Source organism: Oncorhynchus nerka, linkage group LG2 (genome assembly GCF_034236695.1).
Source record: "Oncorhynchus nerka isolate Pitt River linkage group LG2, Oner_Uvic_2.0, whole genome shotgun sequence".
In the NCBI taxonomy this organism is placed as follows: Eukaryota; Metazoa; Chordata; class Actinopteri; order Salmoniformes; family Salmonidae; genus Oncorhynchus; species Oncorhynchus nerka.
This window is the reverse complement of record NC_088397.1, coordinates 69691504-69715298: the sequence shown is the minus strand read 5'-3', so window position 1 is coordinate 69715298 and position 23795 is coordinate 69691504. Positions and strand designations below refer to the sequence as shown.

Genomic DNA, 23795 nt, shown 5'->3' with positions numbered 1-23795 from the left:
TTTTGGAATGTGACATTTGAATGAAAAAGGACATTGACAAAATTACAATATAACGTTATTTGAAGTGTCCCGTAGTGAGTGAGCATCCCTACTAGTACCTGAGCTTGGTGTTGCAGTGGAGACAGCGGAAGCAGGTGGTGTGGAAGATCTGGGTGTTGGCCACCAGCCTCTCCAGCGGGTACACTGTCTTTAGGCACGTAATGCACGTCTCCCTCGCGGAAAGGCAGAACTTCTACACACACATTAAGGATTTGCCTTTCATACACTGAATTGTGGTTGTCAGTAACAGTAATGGATACATACATTTAAAAATGTAAAAACTCTTACTGTCAGATTTTATATGGATTTCCTTGATTGAATACATGTTACTACAGTTGTACATGTCATTGTGATGGAGGCTATGGAGAGAACTCACCCAGGCTGCCTTGGGCAAGTCACTGTGGACTGAGGATGAAGATGAGGTGCTACCCTTAAAACTAGATATGTCCATGCCATCCCCTGAAACATACCAAACACATAACATACCGGTCAGACTACAGGGACTCCATCTTGACTCCAGGTGTCAGTGTCACAGCTGGGCAGAGCAATATATATATATTTTTTTAAAGGAGCCAGGCTTTTCACTAGACACAGAGCAGTAACTCAGAGTAACGACCCAGTCGGTACTCCACCCCTCTCTGCCCTTTAACCTAGAATAGAGGACCAATCAGAGGCAAGAGCAGCCGTTGCCCCGCTGTCCCCGGCGCCCCCAGCCAAGAGCTGTGGGGTTGACATCATGCGAGATAGGGAGGGAGGGAAATTAAAGCTTACTCACCATTGGTCTCTGCTACAGCAACTTTTCTGCTGTAGGACTCTAAAGCCTGGCTCTGAGTGGAAAAAACGAGAGAACCTTGTTATAGAAATCCAAAAAAACAGTATAGCTTGTTCATCCATTTAAAATAGTACAAAAAAAGAGTTTACTGTCACTGTGTATTCATGTTTAAGAGCAGGTATTTCAGGAGACTATGTTCAGTCTTGTATGTTAATTTACTCACAGCACATCAGCTTTGATTGGTTTACAGTGTGTATCTGCTTAAATGCTGCTCCCCTATCCAATTAACTAATCTTCACACACAAACACAGTTTATCTCAAATATTCACTATGTTCACTCAGTCGCTCGCTCTCTCACGTACCCACCTCAAAACCAACTTTCTCACACGCACCACATGCAGGTACTTACCACAGCCACACCACTAGGGGGCACATTCTCCTTCAGGCTGTTATACTCTCGCTCTGACTGACTGGTCTGCAGATGAATGGAGGTTGATCAGTAGAAGAACACAGTGACAAGAGAGACATGAAATGACAAACCAAGGCCATCTTTACAAAATATGTGAAGTATGATCTGTCTTTCTTTGACATTAGTGTAGCAACTTTTCCCATTTACACGATCCTTACATTAGCCTTGAATGTTTTATTTTTTCTTACTGACTTTGCTGATAGCTACTTTGTACTTACTATGACTGTGATATGTGGTTGCTATTTTAAGAAAAATGCACTAAGTTGCTCTGGATAAGAGCATCTGCTAAATAACAAAAATATAATGTGACCATTTAATAAGAGCAGAGGACCTCTTTCTAAAAAGGACATTTATGTCTGGTGACTGAGTCAACGGTGTCTCTAGTCTCTCCTAAATAGAGGAGACTAAATGTGAGAGGAGGGGAGTGTGTAAAAAATGTAGGATAGCATCTATAATAAACAAAAACACACAAACTCACAGTGTGTGCTAGTGGGCCCTTTTTGGTAGCGGCTGACTGGTACTTGGCCATTCTTTCCTTCAGGGAGGTGGTCTCAACCACTCTGTCAGGGGACAACACTACGAGGAAACACACACACAGAGATGAGCATAATGACGTTTCTTTCTCCTGATCCACCAACTAGTTCTGATACAATGTTATCAGAAGCTCTGTATGTTTATTTGAGACCAAAAACAAACAAAAAATGGGAAAGCACGATCCTACATTAGCTACTATGACAAAAAACCTGGGCAAAGGGTATATAAAAGCTGCCAAAAGTTTATGAATTAAGTAAATAAAGATGGTCTTTTTAGATGGAGCACAGTGCCCTCACTATGAATTGACGCACTGTTTTGACGCACTGTTCTGCCACACAGTTCAACCACAGCCCTTCTAAAAAAATACAAATAAATAAACCTGCAATTGTCTTATTCCTACTAGCACCAACTTAGCTGATAATGCCTTTATTGAGGGGAAATGTACTTACTATGACATGTGGTTGTCCCACCTAGCTATCTTAAGATGAATGCACTAAATGTCAGTCACTCTGGATACGAGTGTCTGCTAAATGACTTAAATGTCAGTCACTCTGGATAAGAGTGTCTGCTAAATGACTTAAATGTCAGTCACTCTGGATAAGAGTGTCTGCTAAATGACTTAAATGTCAGTCACTCTGGATAAGAGTGTCTGCTAAATGACTTAAATGTCAGTCACTCTGGATACGAGTGTCTGCTAAATGACTTAAATGTCAAATGTTGCACCGGTGGATAACAAAACAAAAATCTGTCAATGCAAACCCTGCATCCTCATCTAACATTCATGGATAGAATGAGTGCACTGGCACCTCTCTGCATGGGATCCTTTGTCAGTTGGTGCCTAGTGCTGGTGATACCAGCTGTGAATTTGATTATACTGTATGGGTCTTGTGCAGTGTGTGCTCATGCATTACCTCCTAGTCTCTGGTCCATGTCCTCGGAGGATCTGCTGTGTAGTCCTGTCCTCACCTGGATGATAACACAGGGGTCAGGGTTCAGCTTATTACACAACCTCAGACAGGACTTGTACAATGCCCTCACCTTCAACCACAGACTCCTCCTGCTTTCTCTACTTCCATCTATCTCTAAGCCTTAGTTTGTTGGCCTCTGCGTTGCTACCCAAATCAACACTCATACAACATTAAGCTCCGTCATTGGTCACTCTTGACCACCCCCACAACTCCCACCTCTCTCAATGGTTTGGCCCATTGACATCAAAGCCAGTTCCTGCATATCCTTTACATTACAATGAACCACTGATGGTTGCTTAAACAAACCCCTATTAACACAGGTACACACACAAAACACACATCCATTTGGAGCATGTTCTATTCCCCCACACACACCTTGCTCCATTTTATTTTATTTATTTGACCTTTAAGTCAGTTAAGAACAAATTCTTATTTACATTGACGGCCTATCCCTGCCAATGCTGGACCAATTGTGCGCCGCCCTATGGGACTCCCAATCATGGCCGGATGTGATGCATCCTGGAATCGAACCAGGGACTGTAGTGATGCCTCTTGCACTGCGATGCAGTGCCTTAGGCCGCTGGGCCACACAGGAGCCAGTATTTTAGCTCTAGACCTAACCAAAAACCAAGTGTTCACGTCAGTGATTAATCTAATTTGCCCAAGAGAGAGACTGATAACAGTAAGGAACACTTTACTGTTAACACCAAAACAATCACCAAATATCTATGGTGATATCATATTTCATAAGAAGCTCAATTGTCTCAAGTTGCTGAAACATTTCAAATTTGAACAAGATGGTGAATTTACTGCATTCGGCAAATTTTGGACAGCAGATGTAATGAATTCTACAGCTAAACCCAATTCTTTATGGTTATTAACAAAGAACCATTATGCATAATATGTATTTAAAATTGGAAAATAAACAAATATGACAAGACAAACCACTTCATAGATGTAAAACACTTCTAGCACCACACAACAGATGGAAACGGCAATGAACCACATAATGACTTACCAGAAAGTCAAGGGAGACGTGCCCCCTACACCACCACTAACCACACACACTACTGTATGTAACACCACCACTAACCACACACACTACTGTATGTAACACCACCACTAACCACACACACTACTGTATGTAACACCACCACTAACCACACACACTACTGTATGTAACACCACCACTAACCACACACACTACTGTATGTACCACCACCACTAACCACACACACTACTGTATGTACACATACTGTATGGGTGCGGACATGTGTACACAGAGTTAATCCCCTAATAAGCTCAAGAGCCAGAGTCAGATAGGACTGTCTGTCCCCCCCACCAACACCCCCATGACACAGCCACTCTACCCATTAACACGCACGCACACGCATGCACACACCCCCAGCCTCTACACCAGTAGGCTATACACTTTAAAACACGGAGGGATGTTTTTCACAGAAGGAGCTCTATTTTGGTGGCCTTGACTCCATCTGAAATATACAGTGAAATGATTGAATACCTTAGTGAGTTTACCTCCTAGATTGGAAACATTTGTTATGGTATTCAAATCTAATTGCATGTGTCACATGCTTAGTAAACAACAGGTGTAGACTAATTGAAATGTTTCCTTTTGTATTTATTCTGGATCCCCATTAGCGGCTGCTACACACAATAAAACAGTACTTAACACAACACATTATGACACACTACCATGACAGAGTACCAGTCAAACGTTTGGACACACCTACTCATTCAAAAGGTCTTTATTTGGAATATTTTCTACATTGTAGAATAATAATGAAGACATCAAAACTATGAAATAACACATATGGAATCAAAACAAATCAATATATATTTCAGATTCTTCAACCTTTGCCTTGACAGATTTGCACACAAAAAGGTATTGTGTACAAAGACATGACTTTACAATTTAAAATTACTGAAAATGTATGATTTCAGTGTATTGTTAGATGTTTTGGATATTGTTTAGGTCTAGGCCTATATGATTAGGACTATTTTTTCTAAGAGAACATGAAACCTTTAACATTTAACCTGTCTTCTCTTGAGATTAAAGTATTATTTACAATTTTACTGCAAGATATGAATTGCCACAACTATGTTTTTTCTTCAAATAATGTATTTTATTAAAACATTCAAATGAAATAGCCTTTACTTATCTTCAAAAGTAAAGGTTTTGTTTTTCCAGTTTGCCTTTTTTCCTAGTTTCTTTTAGAAAAACAACCAAATTGGATGTTCTAGGTCCACAAAAATGCTTAAACACCAAATCTGAGAAATGTACATAATTTATTTTTTATATATAAACGCAACATGTAAAGTGTTGGTCCCATGTTTCGTGAGCTGAAATATGCACAAAAACATATTTCTCTCAATTTTTTTGCACAAATTTGATTACATCCCTGTTAATGTGCATTTCTCCTTTGCCAAGATAATCCATTCACCTGACAGGTGTTTCATATCAAGAAGATGTTTAGCATAATCATTACGGCAACAAGTAGCCTAGTGTTAGAGTGTTGGACAGCCACCAATTGTGCAAGTTCTCACACTTAAAAAGATGAGAGGCCTGTAATTTTCATCATAGGTACACTTCAACTATGACAGACAAAATTAGAAGAAAAAAAATCCAGAAAACCACATTGTAGGATTTTTAATTTATTTATTTACAAATTATGGTGGAAAATAAGTATTTGGTCAATAACAAAATTCTGTCTCAATACTTTGTTATATACCCTTTGTTGGCAATGACAGAGGTCAAAGGTTTTCTGTAAGTCTTCACAAGGTTTTCACACACTGTTGCTGGTATTTTGGCCCATTCCTCCATGCAGGTCTCCTCTAGAGCAGTGATGTTTTGGGGCTGTTGCTGGGCAACACAGACTTTCAAATCCCTCCAAAGATTTTCTATGGGGTTGAGATCTGGAGACTGGCTAGGCCACTCCAGAACCTTGAAATGCTTCTTACGAAACCACTTCGTTGCCAGGGCGGTGTGTTTGGGATCATTGTCACGATGAAAGACCCAGCCACGTTTCATCTTCAATGCCCTTGCTGATGGAAGGAGGTTTTCACTCAAAATCTTACGATACATGGCCCCATTCATTCTTTCCTTTACACAGATTAGTCGTCCTGGTCCCTTTGCAGAAAAACAGCCCCAAAGCATGATGTTTCCACCCCCATGCTTCACAGTAGGTATGGTGTTCTTTGGATGCAACTCAGCATTCTTTGTCCTCCAAACACGACGAGTTGAGTTTTTACCAAAAAGTTATATTTTGGTTTCATCTGACCATATGACATTCTCCCAATCTTCTTCTGGATCATCCAAATGCTCTCTAGCAAACTTCAGACGGGCCTGGACATGTACTGGCTTAAGCAGGGGGACACGTCTGGCACTGCAGGATTTGAGTCCCTGGCGGCGTAGTGTGTTACTGATGGTAGGCATTTGTTACTTTGGTCCCAGCTCTCTGCAGGTCATTCACTAGGTCCCCCCGTGTGGTTCTGGGATTTTTTGCTCACCGTTCTTGTGATAATTTTGACCCCACAGGGTGAGATCTTGCGTGGAGCCACAGATCGAGGGAGATTATCTGTGGTCTTGTATGTCTTCCATTTCCTAATAATTGCTCCCACAGTTGATTTCTTCAAACCAAGCCTGGTGCAGGTCTACAATTTTGTTTCTGGTGTCCTTTGCCAGCTGTTTGGTCTTGGCCATAGTGGAGTTTGGAGTGTGACTGTTTGTGGTTGTGGACAGGTGTCTTTTATACTGATAACAAGTTCAAACAGGTGCCAATTATACAGGTAACGAGTGGAGGACAGAGGAGCCTCTTAAAGAAGAAGTTTCATGTCTGTGAGAGCCAGAAATCTTGCTTGTTTGTAGGTGACCAAATACTTATAAATTCATTAAAAATCGTACAATGTGATTTTCTGGATTTTTTTTTCTCATTTTGTCTATCATAGTTGAAGTGTACCTAGGATGAAAATTACAGGCCTCTCTCATCTTTTTAAGTGGGAGAACTTGCACAATTGGTGGCTGACTAAATACTTTTTTGCCCCACTGTATACTGCACTCGATACCATCTACTGCATCTTGCCTATGCCGTTCTGTACCATCACTCATTCATATATCTTTATGTACATATTCTTTATCCCTTTACACTTGTGTGTATAGGGTAGTAGTTTTGGAATTGTTAGGTTAGATTACTTATTACTGCATTGTAGGAACTAGAAGCACAAGCATTTCGCTACACTCGCATTAACATCTGCTAACCATGTGTATGTGACAAATAAAATTTGATCTATAAGTCTTTGCTAGGTAAAGCCCCGCCTTATATCAGCTCACTGGTCACCATAGCAGCACCCACCCGTAGCACCCGCTCCAGCAGGTACATTTCACTGGTCACCCCCAAAGCCAATTCCTCCTTTGGCCACCTTTCCTTCCAGTTCTCTGCTGCCAGATCACTGCACCTGTACATAGCCCATCTGTAAATAGCCCATCCAACTACCTCATCCCCAAACTGTTATTTTTATTTTTATTTTGCTCCTTTGCACTCCAGTATCTCTACTTGCACACTCATCTTCTGCACATTTATCACTCCAGTGTTTAATTGCTATATATATTGTAATTATTTAGCCACTATGGCCTATTCATTGTCTTACCTCCCTACCTCATTTGCACACACTGTATCTAGACTTTTTTTATTGTATTATTGACTGTATGTTTGTTTATTCCATGTGTAACTCTGTTGTTGTTTGTGTGGCACTGCTTTGCTTTATCTTGGCCAGGTCGCGGTTGTAAATGAGAACTTGTTCTCAACTAGCCTACCTGGTTAAATAAAGGTGAAATAAAATTATGACAGAAGGGAGTGCTACTGGGCGATAGTCATTTAGTCCAGTTACCTTTGCTTTATTGGGTACAGGAACAATGGTGGCCATCTTAAAGTATGTGGGGACAGCAGACTGGGATAGGGAGAGATTGAATATGTCTGTAAACACTCCAGCCAGCTGGTCTGCGCATGCTCTGAGTACGCGGCTAGGGATGCCGTCTGGGCCGGCAGCCTTGCGAGGGTTAACACGTTTAAAATGTCTTACGTCGACCACGGAGAAGGAGAGCTCCCAGTCCTTGGGAGCGGGCCGCGTCGATGACACTGTGTTATCCTCAAAACGGGCCGAAGAAGGTGCTTAGATTGTCTGGGAGCAAGACGGTGTCCGCAATGTGGCTGGTTTTCCCTTTGTAATCTGTGATTGACTGTAGACCCTGCCACATATGTCTTGTGTCTGAGCCGTTGAATTGCGACTCCACTTTGTCTCTATACTGACATTTTGCCTGTTTGATTGCCTTACGGAGGGAATAACTACACTGTTTGTATTTGACCATATCCCCAGTCACCTTGCCATGGTTAAATGTGGTGGTTCGCACTGATAATGAAACTGGTTCTCATGAGGACCACCACAGGAAAAGAAGTTCCAGAGTTACCTCTGCTGCAGAGAATAAGTTCATTGGAGTTACCAGCCTAAGAAATCAGCAATTGAGTGCACCTCAGATTGCAGCCCAAATTAATGCTTCACAGAGTTCAAGTAACAGACACATCAACAAACTATTCAGAGGAGACTGCGTGAATCAGGCCTTCATGGTGGAATTGCTGCAAAGAAACCACTACTAAAGGGCACCAATAAGAAGAGACTTGCTTGGGCCAAGCAACTCAAGCAATGGACATTAGAACAGTGGAAATCTGTCCTTTGGTCTGATGAATCCAAATTTGGGATTTTTGGTTCTAACCGCCGTGTCTTTGTAAGATGCAGAGTAGGTGAATAGATGACCTCTGCATGTGTGGTTCCCACCGTGAAGCATGGAAGAGGAGGTGTGATGGTGCTTTACTGGTGACATGGTCTGTTATTTATTTAGAATTCAAGGCACACTTAAACAGCATGGCTACCACAGCATTCTGCAGCGATACACCATCCCATCTGGTTTGCGCTTAGTGGGACTATAATTTATTTTTCAACAAGACAATTACCCAACACACCTCCAGGCTGTGTAAGGGCTATTATATCAAGGAGAGTGATGTAGTGCTGTATCAGATGACCTGGACTCCTCAATCACCCGACCTCAACCCAATTGAGATCGTCACTGCTGTAGATGGCATCAGTCCAGAGCAGGCGCTGAGCTACAGCTGGGGCGGGCACTAATGTGTGTGTGTGTGTGTGTGAGATGGAGCGTGAGTCCGTGTGTGTACACCTGGAGACGAGCTTCACCTCCCCCCATGCTCAACCCCACCTCAGCTCTGGTCAGCCAGGTGTAGTCAGCTGAAATGCACTGGGGTAGCAATAAAGGATTTTGTGCGTATGTGTATTAAGGAAACACACACACACCGAGCACAGCTCTCAGACAAAGACGAGTCGAGGCCCTCCTACCGTCACTCCCCTCTTTAAAAGCCCTGGCAGTAAATTCAGTACAAGTCCTGAACCATGGCCATTGTGGCACACCTTGTCTGACTGGCTGAGAGAACAAAGACTACAACACAACCACTGTTCTCAGACCAGTCTCCCTAAGGAGACACTGGGGGAAATTCCAACATGTAGGCCTAGGTCTTAGACTAGTGGTCAATCATGAACACACTTAAAAGAGATAAACACCAACGCTTTGGTGGCAACTCACTCCGGTCCGAGTTGGACTCCACAGCCTTGCTCTCCCACCTGGACCATGCATCAACACTGTTGGCTAAGCAAGGGTAAGCAGAGACCACCAGAAATACAATACACTATTGTCTCAAAATAATATGATGTATACAAAATGCTTTTATTTTTATTTATTTTATTTTACCCCGTTTTCTCCCCAATTTCGTGGTATCCAATTGTTTTTAGTAGCTACTATCTTGTCTCATCGCTACAACTCCCGTCAACTCAACGCTACGGGCTCGGGAGAGACGAAGGTTGAAAGTCATGCGTCCTCCGATACACAACCCAACCAAGCCGCACTGCTTCTTAACACAGCACGCATCCAACCCGGAAGCCAGCCGGAGGAAACACAGTGTACCTGGCAACCTTGGTTAGCACGCACTGCGCCCGGCCCGCCACAGGAGTCGCTGGTGCGCGATGAGACAAGGACATCCCTACCGGCCAACCCCTCCCTAACCCGGGCGACGCTAGGCCAATTGTGCGTCGCCCCACGGACCTCCCGGTCACGGCCGGTTACGACAGAGCCTGGCGCGAACCCAGAGTCTCTGATGGCACAGCTGGCGCTGCAGTACAGCGCCCTTATCCACTGCGCCACCCGGGAGGCCCACTACAAAATACTATTGTCTCAGAGTCACACCCCAAAGTTTTACTCAACTTTTATTAGACAAGAACATTTGAGAGGAAACAGGAGACTTAAAAATAGGAGGAGAAGCAGTGTACAGAAGTGGAGTGTAATCTTGTGTGATGCTGAGAGAGGTGGGTTGGGGGCCATGGGTGGTGAATACCTAACTGAAGGAGAATGACAGGACACAGAGAGTGAAAGAAGGGGAATTCCAAAAATGGTGGGTCTTTGAAGAGAGAGACAAGGAATGTGGGTACCTTCTTGACCCTGGGCAATTATGGTGTACGTACGTGTGTTTGTGCACTAAAGAGGGGGTTGTTTAGGAAGAGATAAGGGACAGGACATATGGGCAGTGTGAATAATTGAGTGAAGGAAACTTTTTGTGTGGACAGAAGAGAGGGAATGTAGGGTTGAGTTAGTTAGGCAGTAATGGGCCTGAGAGGGCCGGTTCATTAACATGGCCACTAATGAGTGACTTATCTATGCTAATATCTGAGGAGACCCTCCCTCAGTGTGTTTAGCACAAAGTATTTCACTTCTCAACTGGGGGTGTCTCCGTCAAGTCAGTGTGTGTATGCACATTTGAGAGCCTCTTGTGTTATTAGGTAAACTAGTTTTAGCAAGTTTCCTCTAAGTGTGTGTGCGTGCTGAAGTCTCAGTGAATGGGTGTTCTGTCTGTACTTAGTGATGTGCACTGAGACAGACAGTGGTCTTTGGGGTTCCTTATGAAGTCAAGAGACAGAGCTTTTTGAAAAGCAAGATTGCATCAGGTACCAAGGAATGTGACTGCTAGCATGACTCTAGTTCAAAGGAAGCATTAAAATCTCTGGCTGTGCAACAACAGATCAAGAGTTCAGCTGCATCCCAGCTGGATACAGGGGCTAACCAATCACACACACACACAGATGACTGACCTGACCCCACAACTCTGCGGAGCAGCTACATGTTGAGGAAGATGCCAAGAGACAGAGTGAGAGAGAGAAGTATCATTAGAGGAAAGAGGGAAAGATACGGTGTAGAGGGATACATACCCACTGTGTATGTGTGCCTTATCAGTCTTACCTTTCCCTTGGTGCCCTCTCCCTTCTCAAACATCATCTTCAGGCTGTTGAGAGGCACGCTGGGTTTCTCGATGGGTGTGCAGGGGCTGGGTGGCACCACCTCGTCTTCCACCTGCATCAGCTCTTTCTCCTCCTCTCGCTCGCTTGGCCGCTGCGCTTTCTTCTCCATCCCTCTCTGTCCCTCCTCGGCTATAGCTGCTGCTGCAGGATACTGGAAGCGGCTGAAGGCTGTGCTTTGACCACCCTGAGTGTTCAAGGATTCCGGAGACTTGGCTGGGGAAGGTGCTCGGTCAGGGGGGTTGGTTTTGGTACGGCAGAGGGGGAGAGGCGGGCACGGGGTGGCCCGTTGGATAGCGGGGCGGGTCTGTCTTGGCGAGGACCTGGCTGCTCCCAGCGCTTCTTCAGAACACTCAGGTTCCCTGAACGCAGGGTGGGAGGCAGGCTCTCCACTGACTGACAGGAAGAAGAGGAGAGCAGATTAGTGAATGGTCAACAGGAAGAATGTCTTGAAGTTACTGACTAAAGCAATGTCCTGAAAGAGGTACTTGTGTGTAGGAGTAGTCTTGTATGAGAAACACGGTACCAATTTATAACAGTTAATAATACAAATAGTCAGTCTCATTTTTCAACTGTGTGGGATCAAAATCACTAAACAAGCTAGAATGAAACCATTACCAACTAAATAGTCATCACCATTTACTTCCTACATCCTGTATTATGTAATCCAATTCCAAGCACCGAGACTGCAACCAAATGAACAGGAAAAAACAGAGGAAAAATCAAAAGCTCATAACTTTCTTCCTGAGGCCACAGTGGGAAAATACTTTGCGAACAGCAGTAGTTACTGACGTGGAAGAAAATTCAAATGAGATAAGCAGCTGTTCCCAGAGTTGGTCCAGGAAAGAGATATGTTGTCACATTAGCTGAAGTCAGAGCTGGCAATCATCAGCTGCTGTACAATCAACTCTAGAGAGGCAAACAAAGTCTTGGCTCAAGATGGAGAGAGAGCAGCACTGAACATGGAGACCTCTTTCCCAACCGCATTCCATTCTGTGGCACCCTACCTCACCTTTTCCTGAAAGTACAGAGGGTTCTCTGCTCTGCTAAGCATATAGGCTCAACCATCCATGAAGCTCCCTAATCATAACTGACGCCGAGTAGCAAGCTGAACTATTAGAGGACAACAATACTCCACTGTGTGACGTCCATGAGTTTGATTTTCACTAGAAAATATGGAAATGAACACCCGCTTGGAAACAGTCTGTGTAATATGGGGAAGTTCTGAAAAGGTATGTAAGTTTACATGGGGAACTCTATGTTCCTGTCATGGAACTGCAATGGGCTATGGTAAATAGAGCCCAACTCAAATCAAACCATCTAAATCGCACGGTTCACACCCATGAAGAAGATAAACAATATGTATTCTAAGTGGTAAAAGGACATCCATAACACAAGCCCCAAGCAGTAGGTAACCATCAACATCCACAACTCCCTAACAAAGAACTAACCTGACTTTTCCCTTCAACGTGATAATGAGGTGGTCAACCATATAGCATTGAAGGTCCACACAAACTTGAGAGAGATATAAAAAGCTTACACGACTTCTCAATGTCATCGCATTGACCACACACACACACCACAACCATGCAATTCCAACAAACCTAACCTGCAAAATACATCAAGCCATGTTCCACCAACAAAGGATGTGACAGAAACTAGATGGAAACACATGAAAAAAGAGCAGAGCTTAAGGGAGGACTGAACGAAGGGAAAGAAGGTCAGAGAATCCCAATAATTCTCTTTGTGAGAGCAACTGGAGTACAATAAGTACAAAAGAAAAGGAGCAGCAGACAATGAAAAGTTTGTTCCTGTTTTTTTTAAATAGAAGTGGTGAAACCTGTGAGAGCGAGACGAAACGAGGCGTAGTGGGGAGGCTAGATGGCAGGCAGGGGGAGAGAGTCCTGTAGCTGGAATCAGTCTGCAGTCCTTCTCTCTGGTCTGTGCTAAGTGAGAGTGATCAAGCTCTCCCAGATGTTAGCAGTTAGAAAAACTCTGCATGTAAGAACTAGCCCACCCCCCCATCAAGACCAGGAGAGAGAGACTGCGGTGCGGGGGGGGTAATACTCCAGGAAACCAGAAAATGATACATTTGAGAAAAGGTTTAACTCTTCACTGACTGAGTCTTTTTTTTTTTTACTTTAGTTTTCACTTCCCTTATTGATGTTGATCCCCAAATAAAGATGTTAAATATATGTTGTTATTTTTTGTGTAAATCCAGCTCAAACACAGCTGAAGGTTCAGGGATTCCATTTTTGTGAGAATTTTTTTTTTTTTAAACTTTACTTCACCTTTATTTAACCAGGTAGGCCAGTTGAGAACAAGTTCTCATTTACAACTGCGACCTGGCCAAGATAAAGCAAAGCAGTGCGACAAAAAAAAACAGAGTTACACATAAACGTACAGTCAATAACACAATAGAAAAGAAAGATTTTTCTATTTATGTACAGTGTGTGCAAATCTAGAAGAGTTAGGGAGGTAAGCAATAAACAAGCCGTAGATGCGAAATAATTACAATTTAGCATTAATACTGGAGTGATAGATGTGCAGATGATGATGTGCAAGTAGAGATACTGGGGTGCAAAAGAGCAAATCAAATGTATTTATATAGGCCTTCGTACATCAGCTGATATCTCAAAGTGCTGTACAGAAACCCAGCCTAAAACCCCAAACAGCAAGCAATGCAGGTGTAGAAGCATGGTGGCTAGAAAAAACTCCCTAGAAAGGTCAAAACCTAGGAAGAAACCTAGAGAGGAACCAGGCTATGAGGGGTGGCCAGTCCTCTTCTGGCTGTGCCAGGTGGAGATTATAACAGAACATCGCCAAGTTGTTCAAATGTTCATAAATGACCAGCATGGTCAAATAATAATAATCACAGGCAGTTGAAACTGGAGCAGCCCCCCGACACAAACTACTGCAGCATAAATATTGGAGGCTGAGACAGGAGGGGTCAGGAGACACTGTGGCCCCATCAGATGACACCCCCGGACAGGGCCAAACAGGAAGGATATAACCCCACCCACTTTGCCAAAGCACAGCCCCCACACCACTAGAGGGATATCTTCAACCACCAACTTACCATCCTGAGACAAGGCCGAATATAGCCCACAAAGATCTCCGCCACGGCACAACCCAAGGGGGTAAGTAATAATATGGGGATGAGGTAGTTGGGTGTGCCATTTAAAGATTGGCTGCATACAGGTACAATGATAGGTAAGCTGCTCTGACAGCTGTTGCTCAAAGTTAGAGGGAGATAGAAGACTCCAGCTTCAGAGATTTATGTAATTCAGTCATTGGCAGCAAAGAACTGTAAGGAGAGGCGGCCAAAGGAAGTGATGGCTTTGGGGATGACCAGTGCAATTTACCTGCTGGAGAGTGTGCTACGGGTGGGTGTTGCTATGGTGACCAGTGAGCTGAGATAAGGCGTGGCTTTACCGAACAAAGACTTATCGATGACCTGGAGCCAGTGGGTTTGGCGACAGATATGTAGTGAGGGCCAGCCATCAAGAGCATACAGGTCATAGAGGGGAGTAGTAAATGGAGCTTTGGTGACAAAACAGATGGCACGGTGATAAAACTACATCCAATTTGCTGAGTAGAGTGTTGGGGGCTATTTTGTAAATGACTTCGCCAAGTCAAGGATCGGTAGGATAGTCAGTTTAACAAGGGTATGTTTGGCAGCATGACTAAAGGAGGCTTTGTTGCGAAATAGGAAGCCAATTCTAGATTTAATTTTGGATTGGAGATGCTTAATGTGAGTCTGGAAGGAGCGTTTACAGTCTGGTTGACAACCTAGGTATTTGTCCACATATTCTAGGTCAGAACCGTCCAGAGTAGTGATGCTAGTCGGGCGGGCAGGTGCAAGCAGCGATCGGTTGAAGAGCATGCATTTAGTTTTACTAGCATTTAAGTGCAGTTGGAGGCCATGGGATGGAGTGATGTATGGCATTTAAGCTCATTTGGAGGTTTGTTAGCACAGTGTCGAAAGAAGGGACAGATTTTACAGTCGTGGCCAAAAATTGAGAATGACACAAATATTCATTTTCACAAAGTCTGCTGCTTCAGTGTCTTTAGATATTTTTGTCAGATGTTACTATGGAATACTGAAGTATAATTACAAGCATTTCATAAGTGTCAAAGGCTTGTATTGACAATTACATGAAGTTGATGCAAAGAGTCCAAATTTGCAATGTAGACCCTTCTTTTTCAAGACCTCTGCAATCCGCCCTAGCATGCTGTCAATTAACTTCTGGGCCACATCCTGATTGATCTTGCATAATCAATGCTTGGAGTTTGTCAGAATATGTGGGTTTTGTTTGTCCACCCGCCTCATGAGGATTGACCACAAGTTCTCAATGGGATTAAGGTCTGGGGAGTTTCCTGGCTATGGACCCAATATATCAATGTTTTGTTCCCCGGGCCACTTAGTTATCACTTTTGCCTTATGGCAAGGTGCTCCATCATGCTGGAAAAGGCATTGTTCGTCACCAAACTGTTCCTGGGTGGTTGGGAGAAGTTGCTCTTGGAGGATGTGTTGGTACCATTCTTTATTCATGGCTGTGTTCTTAGGCAAAATTGTGAGTGAGCCCACTCCCTTGGCTGAGAAGCAACCCCACCCATGAATGGTCTCAGGATGCTTTACGGTTGGCATGACACAGGACTGATGCTAGCGCTCACCTTGTCTTCTCCGGACAAGCTTTTTTCTGGATGCCTCAAACAATCGGAAAGGGGATTCATCAGAGAAAATGACATTACACCAGTCCTCAGCAGTCCAATCCCTGTACCTTTTGCAGAATATCACTCTGTCCCTGATGTTTTTCCGGGAGAGAAGTGGCTTCTTTGCTGCCCTTCTTGACACCAGGCCACTCTCCAAAAGTCTTCACCTCACTGTGCGTGCAGATGCACTCACACCTGCCTGCTGCCATTCCTGAGCAAACTCTGTACTGGTAGTGCCCCGATCCCGCAGCTGAATCAACTTTAGGAGACGGTCCTGGCGCTTGCTGGACTTTCTTGGGCGCCCTGAAGCCTTCTTCACAACAATAGAACCACTCTCCATGAAGTTCTTGATGATCCGATAAAATGGTTGATTTAGGTGGAACCTTACTGGCAGCAATATCCTTGCCTGTGAAGACTTTTTTGTGCAAAGCAATGATGACGGCACGTGTTTCCTTGCAGGTTACCATGTTTGACAGAGGAAGAACAATGATTCCAAGCACCACCCTCCTTTTGAAGCTTCCAGTCTGTTATTCGAACTCAATCAGCATGACAGAGTGATCTCCAGCCTTGTCCTCGTCAACACTCACACCTGTGTTAACGAGAGAATCACTGACATGTCAGCTGGTCCTTTGGTGGCAGGGCTGAAATGCATTGGAAATGTTTTTGGGGGATTCAGTTCATTTGCATGGCAAAGAGGGACCTTGCAATTAATTACAATTCATCTGATCACTCTTCATAACATTCTGGAGTATATACAAATTACCATCATACAAACTGAGGCAGCAGACTTTGTGAAAATTAATATTTGTGTTATTCTCAAACATTTTGGCTACGACTATACAGAATGGTGTCGTCTGCGTAGAAGTGGATCAGAGAATCACCAGTAGCAAGAGCGACATCATTGATATATATTGAGAAAAGAGTCGGCCCGAGAATTGAACCCTGTGGCACCCCCATAGACTGCCAAAGGTCCGGAAGACAGGCCCTCCGATTTGACACACTGAAGTCTGAGAAGTAGTTGGTTTAACCAGGCGAGGCAGTCATTTGAGAAGCCAAGGCTATTGAGTCTGCTGATAAGAATGCAGTGATTGACAGAGTCGAAGGCCTTGGCCAGGTCGATGAAGATGGCTGCACAGTACTCTCTCTTATCGATGGCGGTTATGATATCATTTAGGACCTTGAGCGTGGCTGAGGTGCACCCATGACCAGCTCGGAAACCAGACCAGCTCGGAAACCAGATTGCATAGTGGAGAAGGTAGGGTGGGATTCGAAGTTGGTCGGTGATCTGTTTATTAACTTGGCTTTCGTGGATTTTAGAAAGGGAGGGCAAGATGGATATAGGTCTATAACAGTTTGGGTCTAGTGTCTCCCCTTTGAAGAAGGGGATGACCGCGGCAGCTTTCCAATCTTTGGGGATCTCAGACGATACAAAAGAGGTTGAATAGGCTTGTAATAGGGGTTGCAACAATTTCGGGCAGATCATTTTAGAAAGAGAGGGTACAAATTGTCTAGCCCAGCTGATTTGTAGGGATACAGATTTTACAGCTCTTTCAGAACATCAGCTGTCTGGCTTTGGGTGAAGGAGAATCAGGGGGGGCAAGATGCTGCAGGGTGTGCTGAGATGTTGGCCGGGGTAGATTTATCGGTGGTGACAGTGTTTCCTAGCCTCAGTGAAGTGGGCAGCTGGTTGGAGGTGCTCTTATTCTCCATGGACTTTACAGTGTCCCAAAACTTTTTGGAATTAGTGATACAGGAAGAACATTTCTGTTTGAAAAAGCTAGCCTTAGCTTTCCTAACTGACTGAGTATATTGGTTCCCGACTTGCCTGAAAAGTTGCATATCGCGTGGGCTATTCAATGCTAATGCAGAACGCCACAGGATGTTTTTGTGCTGGTCAGGGGCAGTCAAGTCTGGGGTAACCAAGGGCTATCTATATCTGTTCTTATTTCTACATTAATTGGATGGGGCATGCTTATTTAAGATGGAGAGGAAAGCACTTTTAAAGAGCAACCAGGCATCCTCTACTGACAGGATGAGGTCAATATCCTTCCAGGATACCAGGGCCTTGTCGATTAGAAAGGCCTGCTCGCTGAAGTGTTTTAGGGAGCATTTTACAGTGATGAAGGGTGGTCGTTTGACTGCGGACCCATTACGCACGCAGGCAATGAGGCAGTGATCGCTGAGATCCTGGTTGAAGACAGCAGAGGTGTATTTAGAGGGCAAATTGGTCAGGATGATATCTAAGAGGGTGCCCATGGTTACGGATTTAGGGTTGTACATGGTAGGTTCCTTGATAATTTGTGTGAGATTGAGGGCATCTAGCTTAGATTGTAGGACGGCCGGGGTGTTAAGCATATCTCAGTTTAGGTCACCTAACAATACGAACTCTGAAGATATATGGGGGGCGATCAATTCACATATGGCGTCCAGGGCACAGCTGGGGGCTGAAGGGGGTCTATAACAAGCGGCAAAGGTGAGAGACTTGTTTCTGGAAAGGTGGATTTTTTTAAATAGAAGCTTGAATTGTTTGGGCACAGACCTGGATAGTATGACAGAAGTCTGCAGGATCTCTCTGCAGTAGATTGCAACTCCGCCCCCTTTGGCAGTTCTATCTTGTCGGAAAATGTTAGTTAGGGAGGGAAATTTCAGGATTTTTGGTGGCCTTCCTAAGCCAGGATTTAGATACGGCTAGGACATCCGAATTGGCGGAGTGTGCTAAAGTAGTGAATAAAACAAACTTAGGGAGGAGGCTTCTGATGTTAACATGCATGAAACCAATGCTTTTACGGTTACAGAAGTCAACAAATAAGAGTGCCTGGGGAATGGGAGTGATGCTGGGGGCTGCAGGGGTTAACCTCTATATCACCAGAGGAACAGAGGAGTAGGATAAGAGTACGGCTAAAGGCTAAAAGAAAAAGGAGCAGGTTTCTGGGTGCGGAAGAATAGATTCAAGGCATAATGTACAGGCAAGGGTATGGTAGGATGCGAGTACAGTGGAGGTAAGCCTGGGCATTGAGTGATGATGGGAGAGGTTTTGTCTCTGGAGGCACCATTTAAGCCAGGTGTGGTCACCACATGTGTGGGGGGTGGAACAAAGGGGCTAGCTAAGGCATATTGAGCAGGGCTGGAGGTTCTACAGTGAAATAAGACAAATCACTGACCAAAACAGCAATAGACAAGGCATATTGACATTAGGGAGAGGCAGAGAGGCAATTGTAGCCGAGTGATCATAGGGTCCAGTGAGTAGCTAGGCAAGCTGGAGGCACAGCGATTCAGACAGCTAGCAGGCCGGGGCTAGCAGGCTCCAGGCTAACTGGTGCTTGCATCGGGACAGAGACGTTAGCCAGGAGTAGCCACTCGGATAGCAGCTAGCTACCTGCGATGATCCAGAGTAAAGGTTCAGAGCTTGCAGTAGGAATCTGCAGATGTGGTAGAGAAAAGGAGTCCGATATGCTCTGGGTTGATATCGCGCTGTTCAGACTGGCAGGAATTGACCGGGCTGAGGCTGGCAGATGTCCGAGTTAACGGTGATGACCGCTAGCAGTGGCTATCTGACTACTAGCTAGTAGCTAGCTTGCTGGTTCCGGTTCTAAAGTATTTTTAAAAACAGCAAATCTATACCACATTTAGTGATGTCAGAGCCATACCCATGCACTGATGTTATGTTGCAGAACCTCATGCTGTCAGTGTTGAGATCTGTGATGCCAAATCACATCATGACATTCAAATTCCTGACAGTGTTGTTGTACAAAACCAAACTCTTCACCTTTGTCCTCAATAAGACAGTGTAAACTACAACACATTATGTTGTTCTGTTTAACCTATGGAGCCATCTCGGTCAGTGACAGTCAGGTTCCTGCTATAAGCGGCTAATTTCCGCCATTACTGCTACTGAACACACACACACACTTACCTCCAGGTCAGAACCCAAACTGTGACTCAATATGACTGACTCAGCAGCAGGGAGGACCACATATTGAGAGTGCAGTAATCGACCATGATAGCTCTTAGGGAGTGGAACATTCATTCCTCTGTAAAACGATCATTAACTTCTGCGTGTATTTTGCAGTTAGAAAACATAATATATGTCATTAAGAAGAAATAATAATACCTGTAATTACATACAGAACAATTACTGATAATGGTCACAGTTGAATGGGGGGAGGGGGGGTTGAGATTCCACATAGTCAACATAATATTAGGAAGACTACAGGAGGCTCCTTACAGTTTATTTGTGGACCACCATGCCATCTCATAGTCTCATGTTAAATTGTTTTAGTCCCATGTAATCTGTCAGTTCCAAATGTACAGGTAATCCTTCATTATGACATCACTGATGTTTTACCTGGGAAAACACAAGGACGGAACAATGTCTGAAAAGTTACAACTCCTGACCCCTATGCTCCTTACCGCAACACAGAGGACTGCCTTTCAGGTATCTCAGAAAGCAGAGACCTCTCTTCCTCCTTCCATGGAAAATGTACAAGCCCACCCTTGACACCAGTGTTGCCTGCCTGCCTCTCGGTGCGCACACACAAACAATTGTGCTGACTGGACCTGTTTAACTCAGCACAGACAGGAAGGAACAGCATGCACCACACAGTAAGAGCAGTGTGTGTGTGGCTCTGAATGACTAAGAAAGGACCTTGTGTTTAAACAATGTTTGTCTTCAACTACTTGAGCCTCTCCACAATGTTGTGTCACGCAGGGCAACTCCTGTGTTACAATCTAGGTCCACATTAACTGGCATCTAGGTAACCAATGATGAGAATACATTCCTCATCTATCAGCCATTGGAAAATGGTAGTTACCTTGCACTCCTGCATGACATCGGCTGATCACTTATTCCCTGTTCCCTTGTCCACTTCTCCAGCACTGCCCAACAGATAAAGACAACTATCCCAAGAGGGAATTATTTTGGGATTAGTAGACTGAGTCAGGATTAGGGTCATGACTGCCAGCCCATCACAATAAGTGACCAGGCAGAGCTAGGCTTGGACTCTGTGTGTGTTCCTCAGCCGGGATGAGGATAATACTGTGTGTGTGTGGGAGGTCGTTTTTGAAAAGGCCCACTAAAAAGGAGGCAGACATTTTACAATGTGAATGATAAAAGTGCTTTATCCTATTTACTCACTGTCAAGCATAAGTAGCCTAAGCAGAGAAGAGAGCACAAAACCACTCTGAGCATATAGTTCACTGGTGACAGTCAAAGAGACAGGTTCCTGACCAAGAGGACAGCTCCACAAGTGTATCACTGAACTGGTGACTGCGTGTCTGATGTAATGACGTCACATCCTGTAATTCCATGAGTGGACCTCCTGTTGGGGATCTGAATGGAGATACTCACTGCTTTCTTCTTCTCTGCATTAGACTCCTCAGCAGCTTTCTGGTACCTGTGGGAGAGAGAATCAACATTGACCTCTGCTGATCAAGAGAAGAGGTGCACACAAAGTGGACCAAAGCATTTCCAACATTGGCATTATACTGGGAATGGAAGTTTGCATTGGTGTCGAATCAATAATATCCTCAGAGATTTTGCAGGTCTGAAGAGACAAGGTAGGTGAGCAAGAAATATAAAAAGGGTTTATTGAGGCTTCTAACATTTTTCTGACACAAATCCATTTTTTTTCTGGATCTGCACACTGAAGGGTTAGGGACTAACGGTCTAGTGGCCGTCTAGACTGAGCTATATTCACCTCCCAATGACATAACCCTTCATTAAGTTTCTCCTTTAACTCAGAGTTGTACTTTCAGTCTGCTGCCAATACGATGAATGGCGACAAACTGGAATATCAAGATTGTGGTGAGGTAACATCTACTTTGCATAGCAACAGAAGAAAAGGACGTGTAAATATTTTATTAGGATCCCCATTAGCTGTTGCCAAGGAAGCAGCTACTCTAAACATGTGTTATACAAATTTACATTACAAACAATGTGTGGGTGTAGAGTGTGTGTTATAGAATGTGTGTGTGTGTAAGTAAGAGTGTGCGCGCACGTGTGTGTGTTTCTCTTCACAGTCCGCATTGTACCTTGAGGTGTTGTTTAATCTTTTATTTTATTTTTAATCAGATTTTACTACTAACTTGAGTTACCTGAAGTGGAAGAGAGTTCCATGTAGTCATGGCTCTATTTAGTGCAGTATGCATTTCCTAGCCTCTGTTCTGGACTTAGGGACTGAAGAGTCCTTTGGTGGTATCTCTTGAGGGGTATGTATGAATGTTTGAGTTGTGTGTTAACCAATTGAACAGACAGTTCTGTACTTTTTACAGATCAACATCTCTCACAAAGACCAGTATTGATGCAGTCAATCACTCCTCTACTTTGAGCCAGGAGAGATTGATATGCATGTTGTTGATATTAGCCCAGTGTACATTTAAGGGCCAGACGTGCTGCTCTGTCCCTTATATACAGCGCCTTCAGAAAGTATTCATACACCTTGACTTATTCCACAACTTGTTACAGCCCAAATTCAAAAAGGATTAAAATAGATTCTCACCCATCTACACACAATACCCCATAATGACATCACAATACCCCATAATGACAAAGTGAAAACATGTTTTTAGACAGGTTTGCCAATTTATTGAAAATGAAATACAGAAATAGTATTTACATAAGTATTCACAACTCTGAGTCAATACTTTGGAGAAGCACCTTTGGCGACAATTATATCTTCGAGTTGTCTTGGGTATGTCTGTATCAGCTTTGCTCATCTGGATTTTCTCCCAGTCTTCATTGCAGATTTTCTCAAGCTTCGGCTGGGCCACTCAAGGACTTTCACATTCTTGTTCTGAACCCATTCCAGCGTTGCTTTGGCTGTATGCTTGGGTTAATGTCCTGTTGGAACATAAATCTTCATCCCAGTCTAATTTGCACTCTGAAGCAGGTTCTCATCGAGGATTTGCCTGTATTTGGCTCCATTCATTGTTTCCTCTAGCCTTACCAGTCTCCCAGTACCTGGCTCTGAAAAGCATCCCTCATAGCATGGTGGTGGCAGCATCATGCTATTGGGGATGCTTTTCAGGGATGGCGTGAGATGGGTGATGAGCTGTGCCTGGTTTCTCCAGACATAGCGCTTTGCTTTCAGGCCAAATAGTAAAATGTTTGTCTCATCAGACCACAGAACCTCATCCCCACATTGTTATTTTTTTGCTCCTTTGCACCCCAGTATCTCTACTTGCACATTCATCACTCCTGTGTTTAATTGCTAAATTGTAATTACTATTTATTGCCTTACCTCCCTAACAGGTAACATTCTCACATAGGTATTCCTCTCTTCCAGATGGGTTAGGGCAGTGTGCAGTGTGATTGCGTTGTCTGTGGACCTATTGGGGCGGTAAGCAAATTCGAGTGAGTCTAGGATGTCAGGTAGTGTGGAGGTGATATGGTCCTTGACTAGTCTCTCAAAGCACTTCATGTTGACGGAAGTGAGTGCTACGGGGCGGCGGTAGTCATGTAGCTCAGTTACCTTAGCTTTCTTGAGAACAGGAACAATGGTGGCCCTCTTGAAGCATGTGGGGACAGCAGACTGGGATAATAATTGATTGAATATGTCCGTAAACACACCAGCCAGCTGGTCTGCGCATGCTCTGAGGACGCGGCTGGGGATGCCGTCTGGGCCTGCAGCATTGCGAGGGCTGACACGTTTAAATGTTGCGGTAGCGGCCTGCAGGTTTTGGTAGCGTACCGTGTCAGTGGCACTGTATTGTCCTCAAAGCGAGCAAAGAAGTTGTTTAGTTCTGTCAGAGTGGTCATTGGGTTCTTGGTCATCTCCCTGACCAAGGTTCTTCTTGCACAGTTGTTCAGTTTGTTCGGACGGCCAGCTCTAGGCAGAGTCTGGGTAGTTCCACATTTTTTCCATTTCCCAATGAT

The 23795-nt window shown here is 44.1% G+C and overlaps 1 protein-coding gene across 1 annotated transcript in view; it reads right to left on the bottom strand.

The window, feature by feature from the left end:
- Window positions 1–23795, bottom strand: part of LOC115140904 (LIM domain and actin-binding protein 1-like) — a 42669-nt gene that overhangs the window by 2766 nt on the left and 16108 nt on the right. Inside the window, 9 exon segments of the mRNA XM_065001982.1 lie at window positions 99–232; window positions 416–498; window positions 815–866; window positions 1221–1286; window positions 1759–1856; window positions 2726–2780; window positions 11151–11431; window positions 11434–11602; window positions 21270–21315. Coding sequence (XP_064858054.1) covers window positions 99–232; window positions 416–498; window positions 815–866; window positions 1221–1286; window positions 1759–1856; window positions 2726–2780; window positions 11151–11431; window positions 11434–11602; window positions 21270–21315 — 984 coding nt within the window.